The 14,157-nt window shown below is 48.4% G+C and overlaps 1 protein-coding gene across 1 annotated transcript in view; it reads right to left on the bottom strand.

Moving 5' to 3' along the window:
* Itga9 (integrin subunit alpha 9) overlaps window positions 1–14,157 on the bottom strand; it is a 296,042-nt gene that overhangs the window by 225,500 nt on the left and 56,385 nt on the right. The window contains exons 9-12 of the mRNA XM_051140720.1: window positions 13,138–13,275; window positions 10,319–10,424; window positions 9,104–9,198; window positions 660–750 (exon numbers count right to left, since the gene is read on the bottom strand). Coding sequence (XP_050996677.1) covers window positions 660–750; window positions 9,104–9,198; window positions 10,319–10,424; window positions 13,138–13,275 — 430 coding nt within the window. The remainder of the gene's footprint in view (window positions 1–659; window positions 751–9,103; window positions 9,199–10,318; window positions 10,425–13,137; window positions 13,276–14,157) is intronic.

The following is a 14,157-nucleotide window of genomic DNA, read 5'->3' as shown; positions in this document are numbered from 1 at the left end:
GTGACAGAGGCCCACCCAGCCTTGTGGTCAGGGAGCCTTCCTACTGCTGCCGTCTGCCTGTGTAATGATTTCAGAAGAATTGCAGCCACATTGTCCTAAGTGGCAGCCAACCACGTGTGGCGGCTGAGGCCCGGAAAAGGAGTTGGGTATATAAAATACAGAGCAGATTTTGAAGACCTGATTTTTTAAAATTAACTCATTAATAACTTTTATATCAGTTATTCCCTAAAATGATAAAATGTTGGCTAAATTGGTCCATACTTCAGCAAAATTAATTTCATCTTGTTTGTGTATATTGTTCTGTAGTTTTGTTATGTACTATTATATATACATATCAATAATAGTCTAAGAAGATATTATTTTGTTGGTATGTATAATTAATTGTAATCTCTGTTTGGTTGATAACTTTTTAGTGATCTAAAAACAGATCTTTTGCCAAGAATTTGGGTTTTCTTAGCAAGATTTTGTATAAAGGAGTTTTTGTTTTTTTGTTTTTTGTTTTTTTTTTTTTAATCTTAGCTGAAGCAGTTAAAAGCCAGCCACCAGGCAAATGCTCCCATTTCGCTGTGACAATAACAACGGCTAACTAAGCCCCTGACCTATCTTATCTCACACACATATCTTCATTTTTCTGGCATGGTTTGGAGAAAAACACTTACCGGGATAGCCATTTCCATCCATGTCAATGCCTCCTGATATGGACTGCCCAAACATCCGCAAGCTTGGGTTTATCTGCCTCCCAGACAGTTTCTGCAACAGACAATAGAAAAATGGAATCACAGGAGGGCAGGTGGGACCTAGGGCTGCTGGGATCTAGTTTCCTCCGGGCACTGGGTCTGCAGTTGTTGAAAGAAAAGAAGCTGTGCTGGGAGAATGTGGCCAGAGGTCTGTCGTAGGCACGTGAAGATCATACACTTCCTTACTATTGCTTGCCTCCTCCGCAAGATGTCATCATTTAAAGATTTGCCTGAGTTTGGTGCCAATAAAATGTCAATTGGGCTGGAGAGATGGCTCAGAGGTTAGGAGCTCCGCCTGCTCTTCCAAAGGTCCTGAGTTCAATTCCCAGCAACCACATGGTGGCTCACAACCATCTATACTGTGATCTGATGCCCTCTTCTAGTGTGCAGGTGTGCATGCAGGCAGAACACTGTATACATAATAATAAATAAATAAATCTTTAAAAAAATAAAATAAAATGTCTATTAAAACTTTATTTTTAAAAAACTGTTTTTTAAAACATTTATTTATTTGTGTGCCTGGGTTGCTTAGGTCACAGTACACATGCTGAGGGAAGAAGACCAGCTGACGAGTCCTCTTCTTCCACCACATGGAACCTTAGGATGTCAGGGTTGGCAGCAAATGCCTGTACTCGCTGCACCATCTCACTGGCTTGTTGTAGGGTTTTGATATGTTCGAAATAATTAAAGGCTAGATTCTTCTCTCTCTCTCTCTCTCTCTCTCTCTCTCTCTCTCTACTCTCCTCATCCTCTTCTCACTCGATCTCCTTCCTCTCTGCTCTCTCTCTCTCTTCTCTGTCTCTCTCTCTCTCTCTCTGTCTCTCTCTCTCTCTCTCTCTCTCTCTGTCTCTCTCTCTCTCTCTCTCTCTCTCTCTCTCTGTCTCTCTCTCTCTCTCTCTCTGTGTGTGTGTGTGTGTGTACCCCCACGTGTGGAGGTTAAGGGACAACCTTGTGTTGATCCTCACATGCTGCCTACCATTGTTGGTTTGGTTTGGTTTGGTTTTTGGTTTTTTAAGGCAGGGTCTCTCAATGGTATGGGACTTACCAAGTAGTCTAGTCTGGCTGGCCAACAAGCCCAGAGACCCCACAGTCTCTGCTCCGTTCGTGCTGGAATGACAATCGCATGCCCTCCCATCTAGCTTTTTATTTTTAATTTCCTTTTAAACATGGGTCCTGGGGGCCAACCTCAGGGCCCTGCGCCTGCAGGCAAATGTTTCATTGACTGAGCCATCTCCCTCGTCCTTCACTTCTCTGTTTGCAGGCTGGCCCACTGGGAACATCCGTTCCTCCTGTTAGCTTAGCACTGACTATTTCGCTTGCCTCCCCTATGAAGGACAGGTCACTAACATATCCAGCTGGAAAGACAGCCATGTGGAAACTTCCCCTCTGGCCAGCCAACTGGGAGGTCTACAGTGAGCTTCATAGGAATTACGCAGCAGCTCGACCTAGTAAATCTATAACTGCATGGCGCCGAGCCTCCTATAAAGCCCGGGGGATGGGAGGGTGGGGTTGGGATGGGGAGGAGGACCAGCCATTTCTCCTTAGGGGCCTGCCTCAACCCAAGTGTCACACTCCCAACTCCACTACTCGGTCACGTTGTATACACCATTAACATGGCCACTACAGAAAGACTAGCTCAAGACTACTTGTTAGGTTTGGGGCACCTGGTGAAGAGCCTGACTTGAGGACACAGGAACCTGAGATTTGGCTCCAGCAGCCACATAAAAAGCCAGGTATGGTGGATGTGCAACCCCAATGCTGGGGAGCCAGGAACAGGGGCATCTCGGAGGCTCACTGGCTGACTTGGTCCTCCTTAATCAGTGAACTACAGGTCTACGAGAGATCCTGAGACAAAGGTTGTGGACAGTGTTGCCAAGAATGACACCTTAATTGTGCTTTGGCTTCATACACACATGCTCACATGCACATACACATAAAAAAAAATTACAAGGCTGGAGAAAAGTCCAATGGTTAGAGTATACTGCTCTTGCAGAGGTTCTGTAACTCCAGTTCCAGGTGATTCAACACCCTCTTCTGCCTCGTCAGCCTCTACACGCACTGCACATGCCCTTCACAGACACACACAAATGCACATAATTAAAAACAAAAATAATAGCTGGGTGTGGTGGTGCACGACTTTAATCCCAGCACTCGGAAGGCAGAGGCAGGTGGATCACTGTGAGTTCAAGGCTAGCCTGGTTTATAAAGCAGGTCCAGGACAGCCAAGGCTACACAGAGAAACTCTGTCTCAACAATCCAAAGTAGTAGTAGTAGTAGTAAAAATTAAAAAATGATACTTTTAACAAAATACTACTTGTCACACAGATGGTCCTCATCCCACCAAAGCTATCCATCCACGTTTGTGCAGCACAGCTCCTTTCAAAGACACCAAACTTCTTGAGCCAGAGAGTCTGATTTCCTAAGATCTGATCTGTTTCCACTTTCTTCCATCTGCAGTGTCCTAGTTAGTTCTTTGCTGCTGTGATAAAATACACTGACCAAAAGCAAGCTGGGGAGGAAAGCATTTATTTCCATTTGCAGATTTTGGTCGACTGTCAAGGGAAAGCAATGCAGGAACTCAAGGCAGAAGCTTGAAGCAGAGACCTTGGAGGACCACTGCTTACTCACTTGCTCCCTCTGGCTTGTTCAGCTAGCTTTCCTCATACAGACCAGGCCCACCTACAAGGGGACGGCACTGCCCACAGTAGGCTGAGCCTTTATACAGACCAGGCCCACCTATGAGAGGATGGCACTGCCCACAGTGGGCTGAGCCTTTATACAGACCAGGCCCACCTATGAGAGGATGGCACTGCCCACAGTGGGCTGAGCCTTTATACAGACCAGGCCCACCTATGAGGAATGGCACCGCCCACAGTGGGCTGAGCCTTCCTACATTAACTAGCATCTTGGAAAATGACACAGGGACATACCTATAGGTCAGTCTACTGGAGGTCAGTTCTTCAGGTGAGGCTCCCTCCTTCCAGGAGATGACTCTAGGTTTGTATCAAGTTAACACCTAAAACTACAACCTACAGGCTCTTCGTGGACGACAAGAGACACACTTTATCTCCACATAGTGTAGTGAAGGCAACAACAGAACCACGGTCACGGACATCCAGGGTCTCACACTGCCTTTCGTTTTTTCATACTTGCCTTCACTGAGTCATACTGTGGGGAAGCCCTGGTGGAGCCAGGGGGAGTGTCCACAGGCTCTACTGCTGGAAATAGGATGTCCTCCACCCTCAGCAGCTGATAACTACAAGGACCTGTCCCAGAGATGATCTAAGAGGCATCCGACAGGAAGTGTGTGAGCATCAAAGGGCAGCTCAGAGCCCTGTAGGCAGTGCTGTAGAAACACTGCTTGTTAACAGGCTCAGCCACACATCCCACATGGCTCTGTCTAAACAAATGGGTGTGTGTGTGTCTGAGTGAAAGGCACACACTTTGAAGCCGCACATCTCAGCTCTGGAGGCCAAGAACATCAGAAGCAGCTTGCTATGGGTTTTCATTCGTGGGTACACTGTGGCTGGGACTTGGGGGAGAGTGAGGGGTGGTCCATTTGGGGGGTGGTGATGCAGGCTTAAGTTATCCACTGACATCTGCAGGCCATTATGCTATAAAGCCAGGAAGATAAGTCTGCGCGGTGCTAATAACTCTAAATGGAAACCAGGAACTGTGGGAAACCTCCGCTCGACCAGGTTTATACGCAGCGTCTGTTAGGGCAAGGGAAAGATCACAGGGGCCGCCACGACATGCCCAGGGGGCTCTCAGATTGAGAAAGGCATCTAAGGATCTTAAAATCAACACTTTTCATGGTAACCTCGAGGAGGCGGCATGGGTTAAAGAGTAACGTGGGAGGCATCCAGGCTCTGATCTCACAATTTCTCCAGCAGAAATCATACTAGCCAGGGCCAAAGAAAAGCGATCCCGTTGTCTAGATTAGTTTCTGATTTCTTCCTCCAGTTTGCGCACACAATGCCTGCTCTGTCCAGGACCCCAGGCCTGGAAGAACCTGTCATTAATGGATTGTTTTTCCCTTTTAAATCACTGGCTTTATCATATACATATTAGCAAGCTTAGGAAAGTATAGTCATAGCTGTTTCTCTCCTTCTCATTCTCTCTCCACCCTTTTATTTAAAGAGCCCTCAACCATTTCTCTCTGTGTAAGCTGAGCAAGGCAAGGGTGCGTGCTGACAAAGGCACCATTTCCAGCTGCCAATCACAGCTTCCTACTAGAGGTTCCACACTAACCACAAATGTGCACTGCAGACTTCTGTAAGGATTCCGCCCAGCAACCAAACAAAACACTGGAGAGCCACGCCAGAGGGGAGGCAGGGGTTCCTGCAGGTGGCCACTTTGTGTGATTAGCTTCCGAGGTCTAGGCACAAGCTTCCAGGAGGATGTGTGCAGAATGACCCTCACCCTACCCATCCCACCCCACCCCACCCCTGCCTGAGGATGAGTTCCTTAGATGACTTTCAACTCATCACAGGAGACACAGCGTCCCTGACCCAAACCATACAGACCCCACTCTGGGTTTCAACCTTCTAATGAAGTTGGCTGAATCGCTTAAAGTTTACTGTTTCCATGGTTACTTGTATCTGATGACAAGGGAGTAGTCTGTGTTGGATGGATGCACCCTGTCAAGTTGTGTACTTCGAGACAACACAAGTCCCCATATCTAAGTTTTCCCATGGAACTTCCTCACGCAGGCCTTTTTCTAAAATGCAGTTGAGAAAGGTGGCTACTTGGGGAAAATTCAATATCCTCTGTGGGGCTCATCAGAAAGCCAATGGCTAATAAATACACCCATCTCAAACAGCTGTCATGAGGACTCAGGGTGAAGAAATGATAGGCTCTCTGAAATAGTTCTTTCTCCTCACCAAACATCTCCAGAAGCATCTTTCTCTTAGTCGGGGTCAAGCACTGACTAGGCAGGGGTGGGCAGAGAGAGAGAGCCTACCGCCCATAGGCAGCGAGCCCCAACTTCTAGCTCACATTTGCTGCAAGGACAGTTATAACTGTGGATACTGTGTCTCCTGGGCTACGCTCAATTACTGAAGCCCATGAGGACCCAACTTTAAATTCTTGGGGGCCACATAGAAAGCCAGGCGTGCCATGTGAGCCTGTGTGGAGATGTGGACAGGAAGATTGCTGGGCCTCAATGGACACCAAACTAGCTGCAGTTGTCTCAAGGGGATGAGGCAGATGATGGTAGATCAGGGACACCTGACACCTTCCTCTGGCCTCTGTGTGTTCCACACATGTGCACGTACTCCAAACACACACGCTACACACTCATACACACACATACACACAAATTCACACATGTACACACACACACACACACACCAATAATGAAAGGGAAAGAAATTATAATATTATTTACACATGCCTCTTAAAATACAAACTTTGTCTCACATGACCCGGGCAAGCAGAACAAGACTGAGACAACCCCTGATTGGTGCCACTCTGCACGGGTGGGGCACAGCATTCCTGAGCCAACCCCAGACAGCCTGGGTACCCCCAAAAGAAACAAGTAAGTGGTGAGACATGGAAGAGAAAGAGAAACAGAAGGATTGTGCACAGTGAAGAGAGGCAGGCCTGGAGACTTGAGGGGAGTGAGGAACAGCCTGATGTGAGCAGCTGGTGATGCCACCTACGGCCATGGACAGGTGCTGGCCCATGCTGCCACAGAGGGCCATGGCCCTGAAGCAGCAGAGTTCTGTTACCACCAAAGGCCAGGCAGACACGCTGATGTCTCAAGTCTGTCCAGAGCTGACCCTACACTTCACCTGGGCATCATGGGAGAGCTGGCCCCTGAGGTGGGAAAGCTGGCCCTGCCCCTTGCCAGCTACAGCATTCGGGAGAGCAGGCCTGGCACAATGCCCAGGAAGCACAGTAGAGCTGGCCCTGGTTGTGGGGGTTTCAGGTGAGCCAGCCTGAGGGCACGAGTGCCGGAGAGCTGGCCCTGCCATTTGTCTGCCATGAATTTGTGTGGCCAAGAGAAAGAGGTGCCCTCCCTAACTGCTTTGCCCCTCTCCACACATGGCAGGGGGGAGAGCTGGCCCTGGAGTCATAAGAGCAGGAGAGCTAGCCCTGCCCTTAGCTGGCTGTAGCACTGGGGAGAGCAGGCCCTGCTCCTCACTTGGCCACCACAGTAGAGCTAGCCCTGGTGGTGGGGACTGCAGCTGAGCCATCTCTGAAGGCATGAGAGCTGGAGAGCAGGAGAGCTGGCCATGCACCTTGCCCAGGAAGTACAGTAGAGCTGGACCCGGTTCTGGGCTTGCTGGTGAGCCGGCCTTGAGGGCACGAGAGCAGGAGAGCTGCTCAGACACCACCCAAGCCCAGGTCCAATGGCTTTGAGTTGACCCCTATCTACCCTAACTATGAATTGCTGGAGCATGTGACAGGACTGGGCTTGCAGATCCAAAACGGCAGGATCTCCGTAACACAGGGCAACAACAGGATATCTGAGAGGAGTCCCTGTGAGGATCCAGTATTGATGGTGTAGCCAAAGCCAGAGGCCTCGAACCAGACACATTTGCAAGTAAAGATGTGTGGACAAAATGGTATACTGTGGGACACACTACAGCTTCCGCACAAGAGTTTGAAAGGGTGGAGGGCAGATGTGAAGGGACAAGGGGGTACGTGGGATTGAGGTGCATGATGTGAAATTCACAAAGAATCAATACAAAGTTAAATTTAAAAAATACAAACCTTGGGCCAGAGAGAGTTCAGCCATGAAAGTCCAAATCTATATGTCCAGGTGTGAACAGGGAGCACTCAACACAGAAGTGTTCAATTGCAAATATTTGCTGACTGAGAAGTTTTTTTGTTTTATTTTTGGTCTACTAGTGAAGGGTGTTATAGCCCAGACTAGCCTCAAACTAGCTGAGGACAGTCTTCCACTTCTGATCTCCCTGCTTCTACCTCCTCAGTGCTGAGATTGCAGACAGGAGACACCGTGCTGCATGGTTCATGGGGTGCTGAGAATGGCATGCGTTCTTTTCTGTCACTGACCCACTGGGAGAAAAGACACAAGCCATTCTACACACACCCACAAATATCCTGACCATGCTTCTGTCCACAGCCTGACTTCCTTTTTTCCCATGGGCTGGGCTTGATACCATCAGCAAGATTGAGTGAGCGCTGTGCTTACAAGGCAAAAATAAAGAACTTGCCACTTCCACGTTCCCAGGGCTGGGATGTGAAACCGGAGCTTTGATTAGCTCTAGTTTTCGATGCCAAACCTGACTTCCAGGCCTCCCGTGGATCTCTGTATCCCTAGATCACACTTTAAAACATACCTCAGAGGCCTGGGGATGCGGCTCAGCTGGCAGACTGCTTGCCTAGCATAAGTGAAGCCCTGGCTTATATTCCTAACATCATGTAAAATGGAGCACTGTGACACACAGTGATCCCAGCACTTGGGGAGGGCGATGAAGGCGGGAGAATCAAAAGTTGAAGGACATCGTCGACTGCCTAGTAAGTTTGAGACCAGCCTGAGCTACACATAACACTGTCTAAAACCAGCGAGATATTAAAAAGAAATGTAATATCACTGGCATAGCACACAGGTGGCTTGATAAAGATGTCAACACAAAGAAGAAGTTGCATCTCTCTTATTAAATGAGTAGCTGTGGGTATCAGCAAGTGGCTCAGCAGGCAAAGGTGCTTGCCGCAAAGCCCGTCTACCCTGAGTTCAATCTCTGGGACTCCCGTTGGTGGAACAAAACTGTCTCCTAATGGGGTCCTCTGACCTCTACATATGTAAGAGTGTATACATCACAACTACACATATACACAGTAAAATAGAGAAAGGTTAAAAAGAAATAGTTTTAAATAAATAGCTCTAATCTTATATGAGAATTTTGATGTTGGGGCTGGAGAGAGAGAGATCAGCAGTTAAGAGTTGCGGCAGACTGAGGTTCAGTTCCGAGCACCTGCATCTATTTATAATGACCTGTAACTCCAGTTCCAGAGAATCTAGCACCCTCTTCTGACCTCTGAAGGTGCTGCACTCATGTGCACCGCCCTCCCCCCCATATACATACAATTAAAAATAACAAAATATCTGATATTTGTTATCAGACGTTCTTCTATGTATCAGATGTACCAGATGTTCTTTTATGTACACAGGATGCGTCCTTGAACGTGGGTACATTTGGGAGTCTATAACGATTTTTTTAAGGACTTAATGAACAGTATTAACTAACAGCTTCACTAATAAAAATTATGAGAGGAAGTCCAAGTGTTTTATCCACATTCCTGCAGCATGGTGCACGGTGGAGCCTCCGTCACACACACACACACACACACACACACACACACACACACTCATCATGGCTCCTCCCACCACTTACCATTGAGTGCTGGGGGACAATCCCATTGGCATCGCCATGATAGATATAGACTGCGCCAGCAAAGTCATCCTCTTTAGGTGCACCGACAGCCACATCTGAGGAGGAGACAGCTAGTTAGAAAAGCCATGTGGGGAAAGTCAGCGTGGCTTTCTCAATTCCAGTCACCAAGTCTTGAACTCCCTGACTTTGCAACTGCTCCGCCGTTCATTATTCAAGCATTAAACCAGGCAAATGGTCTCCTAGCACTAACGAAATGGACTGTGACGAAGGCTGGGAGAATTTGCTTCCAAGGAAGGGTCTCTCCTCATCCTCTGAGGAAAGGACACTGAAGCAATCTTTAAAAGAGTCCCAGACAAAGATGACCCATCCTAAGTGCTGTCCGTCAGCGTTCTCCAGACAGCGGTTACTATGCAAGTGGGAAAGAAAGTCAACTTTATTTTAGGTAAGGGACATGGATAAAGCAGCACCCATTGTACACAGACCATCGCTATTCTCACAAATGACAGCTCCTGGAACAAAGCCTGAATCTTCCTTCCTCTCCTCCCCTGGCTTCTAATAAGTCATATGTCTGGTAATGTGAGATCAAGTGTGAGGGGTACGTCTTCCCATGACCTCACGATGACAGTTCTCTCACTGAATGAAGCCATCTGTGGCCATTGATGCGAAGTATTGAAGGGTATCTGGCCTTAGCAGGAGCCACACCCCTGGCCTGCAGAAGTGCCTCCTACTGTCTGTATACGACACACACAGTGAGGGGAAAGGGTACTAAAGAGACCAAAGAGAGAAGCCAAAAGGCTGGGGGTGGGGTGGGGTGGGGTCCATGGTCCAAGAAGAAATGGACCCTGGGTACTCGCACATACTCAACCTGCCTGACATTATTGGGGAAGAAAATATCTAATTCTTTCCTTATTCATGTCCCCCAACAACACAACAGAGCATCCCAGATGCAGAGTCAAACATTCTGATATGGACAGAAGCCCACGGGCCAGCCCCAGAGGCCACTGCAAGCACTCAGTGCAGAGCGACGTGCTGATGAGGATGGATTCCGCAGAAGCGCGATGTTCTGCTGCCCAGTCTTCTCTCTGCAAGGGAGCTGCTGTGCCTTCTGGGGTAAAATGGGAAATCCAGGAGCCACTCACAACTAAGAGATGGAGTTCGAGCATGGCAAGCTGCTGCACTGGAGAGACCCCTGCACCCCAGAGAGGCCCCACTCACCTGGGAACCCATCATCGTCAAGATCCCCCAGGCTGGCAATGCTCTCTCCAAAGTGTGCGTTATAGGCACCATCTCCAGTCAGGGTCAGCTGCTCCTCAAGGACTCCCTGGGAAACAGGACAGACTCTTAGGATACAACCATGGACAGGAAACTGCTGGGCAGAACCACAGGAACCCAAATATCTCTCCTCACAGCAAAATGAAGCCCTTTGCCTATTCAGTGAGGATGTCTGAAAATAGCCTGAGATACGTTTTAGAAGAAAGGCAATGGCAGGTGGACCAGTTGACTGACTGAACCCCACCTGGCCAAATTCAGACAGGCACGCCCGCCCGCTCCTTGTCCCCAAGGTGTCTTTTTTCATAGCCTAACTCTTTCCCCAAAGTTGGCTTTTGTTTTCTTGGAGGCAATGTCTCACTGTGTAGATCAGGCTGGCTTCAAATTCAGAGAGCCTCCTGAGTCTGCCTTTCGAACGCTCAGATTAAAAGCACGCAGCACCACAGCATCCAGTCCAACACTGCTTTAAGGTGCAACACAGCGAGAGACTGCCGTCTTTGCTCCCTTCCTTAATTCCTTACCTGAGCTTTTTTTTCTGTCATAAGGAGAGGGTCTCTGAAGGCCTCTCTCTCAGGCCAGGTGAGCTGACTGTATTTGTCTAAAACAAATGCATGTGATGGTCCAGGACCAAAGGTCCTAGGACAAGTTCAGGAAGAGATAGGCTCTAGGAGGAAGGGCCACTGTGCATCGACGTCCTGTCCAGCGCCTCGCTGAAACCTGTCTTTGCTCTCCTCAGCCTCCCAAACCCAGGATATCAACTTGAGATTACGAAGTCTCCTGCCTTTTCCTCGGGGCTGCCCTTGAACCTTCCTCAAATTTCTAACTCTGGTTGCTGGAAGAGAGGTGAGGGGTAAGGTGGGCCTTAGATTTTGGGTCAGAGACTCCTGGTTTGGTGCCCAGTGCCCCTCGGGGGAGGGTGCAGTGGTGTATCTGGCAACAGAAGCTGTCCAAGAATACCCATGAACCATTGACATACAAATGCCAGCACGTTAGAACACCTGGCACCTGCAGGAGTGAGAATCTTTAAGCCTTTCCTGGCATGGAGGCATTTTGGACCTACCATACACCCCCACAGTCCACCGAGCCAGGGCCTGTCTTTTGTGGTGACTAAATTTTCTACTACTATAAACAGAATTTGCGGTTTATAAACAAACAAACAAACAAACAAACACAAACACATAAAGATGTGATGATTTTGACTTATTGAATCACTGAGACCCCCATCTCAAAACACAAAAGGGTTGTCCCTTGGTATTGGTGTCAAGACCCCTAGCACACTAAAACTTTAGACACCCAAATCCCTTATATAAAACAGTGCAGTGTTTGCAGAGAAGCTCCGGATGCCCTCCCCTAGCCTTAACCCATGTCTAGATCTTACAAAGCCTAATACAATGCAAACGATATGCAAATAGGATTTACCCTGCATCATCTAGGGAACTACAGCAAGGAAAAGTTCACTGTGCTCAGTAGGACACAGATGGTCAGCTCTATAATTCTTCCTGTTAATGTGGTGGGGAAAATCCCAAGTCCTTCTATGCATAGGCACCCATGTACTGTGCAGCTATCTTGTTTAGACCATACGACCCTTCCTGCTTTGTAGAGGAGGAAATGGGAGATCATTTCAAGCTTCTTGTCCATCCTTTGCATGGAAGACTTGGCAAAGTTTAGCTGGAGCTCAGGCCTTCCTAGTCCACCACTGTCTCCACTCCCCCCATAGTGCTATATAATCACTAGCCAGGTGAGCTATAGCTCAATAGAAACAAGACCGTGGTGTGCAGTGTAGCCATGTGGCAGTGAGCTGCGTTAGATGGGGGTGGGGGCGTGTGTGGTTGAGCACTCAGATTCTGCTTTCTCTTTGGTCTCCTGCTTCGCCCACCAGCTGTGGGGTGGGGTGTGGGGGTGGGGCTTTGCACCTGTCTCTTCCCTTAATGGTTCTTCAGGGTAAGGGACATTGTGCTTGCAGCACTCGGTCACTTTATCTCGTACTCTATGCTGTACTAGGTAAGGGTCCCGCTACCTCACCCCTCAACCCACATACACTTCTGGCTGTTGAGAGCTCAGGCTCAGTTCAACTGACCTTTCCACTCAATTTCTACTCCTTCCTAAAGATGCCTTTCCGACATCCTATCTGCTGTGTCTCCAGAAAGATGCATATAAACTTTCGGAGAGGTGGGGTAGTCTCGAGATGAAGTCAGCTTGCTGAGGCTCAAATTCCAGCCTCATTAATTTTGTTGTTGTTGTTTTGTCTTGTTTTTTGAGACAAGGTTTCTCTGTGTGGCCCTAGCTGTCCTAAACTCACTTTGTAGACCAGGCTGGCCTCGAACTCACAGACATCCGCCTGCCTCTGCCTCCCAGAATGCTGCGATTACAGATGTGCGCCACCACGGCCAGCTGCCTCACTACTTTTTTTAGCTGTGAGATTTGAGACAAGTGAATTAACCTTTCTGAGCCTTGGTTTATAAAAACGAAGACATTTTTCTGCCGTTTGTATATCTCATTGATCTCACGCATAGGAAGCAGGAAAAGCCACAAACAGCACCCGATAGTCATTGAGAGTCTCCGTGTCCCACACTTGGAAGTGTCACAATGTACACAATTGTCCAGTCATCAAGCCTTTCTGAGCAGGACTCAGGTCTTCAACTCCTCTGGGTAGCATGGTCCGGTGTGCGCTTTAGTTCCATGGGGTCCAGTGTGTGCTCACCCCTATGGCTGCACAAATGTTCCTCCCCAATACCCACCTCCTCATTGTTCCACACTGTACTCACATTTCCGTTGTTGAGGTATACTGTGACCTGCCCCTCATCTCTGATCTCAGTAAACATAGGGGCCCCCACGAGCAGGTCAGAGAGGCCGTCCATGTTCAGGTCAACTGCGCACAAGGAGGAGCCGAAGTAAGAGCCCATCTGTAACAGTCCAGTCACGACAGTGTTCAGAGTCTGTCCTTACAGGCCAAGGCCCTCACCTCATCAGCCCACTAGCTTAGGGAGCATGTGTCCTGAGTCCCTCAGAAGCTGTGTCAGCTGGGCATCAAGTGACATACCCAAGTCCCAGGGACCTCCCAGTCAATAGGAGACCAGGGCTAGCCAGCTTCCAGGCCCCCTCTCCTAAAGCCTTCTCAGGGGCAGGCAAACGGGCCCGTCCCCAGAGATTGAGACACTACGTTTATATATGTGCTCCACATATTACACATTTGACAAGGCAAAATAAGTAGGAGAATGAAATCTCATAACACAAACAGGCAGGAAAATATGAGATGGGGCACATATCCTCCCCGGCCTTACACAGAGTAGGAATCAGGGGACAGGCTGACATGACAGAAGAACATGTAACTCATATGACTGTTGGATAGATGGGGGAACAGCTAGTAGTGGATCTTTTAACTCTGAGTGTAATCAGTACCTGTTACTTTATTCGTGTGTATGTGTGTGTGTGTGTGTGTGTGTGTGTTATACTGCAGTGTGCATGTTCATGTGTGTGCCTGTTCATGTGAGTCCAGATACATATGTGTGCACATACACACTTGTGCAGGTACATGTGCACATCTCCTCTTCCCCAGTGCTGATGTTACCACTTTCGGCTTTTTCACGTGCATTCTGAGGATCCAAGGACTACACTCAGGGCTTCACACTTGTGCAACAAGACTCTACCAAAGGGAAGCCATGTCCTAGCCCCAGTATCTGTTGTTTTAGATCCACGGTCTCAAACACAAAAGTCAAAGATCGGGGCTTTTGCCTGGATAAAACCAGTAAAATAAAAAACGAGCAGCTCAAGTGCTTCCGGGAGGT

Source organism: Acomys russatus, chromosome 32, assembly GCF_903995435.1.
Source record: "Acomys russatus chromosome 32, mAcoRus1.1, whole genome shotgun sequence".
NCBI lineage: Eukaryota > Metazoa > Chordata > Mammalia > Rodentia > Muridae > Acomys > Acomys russatus.
This window is presented reverse-complemented; position numbering and strand designations above follow the sequence as displayed.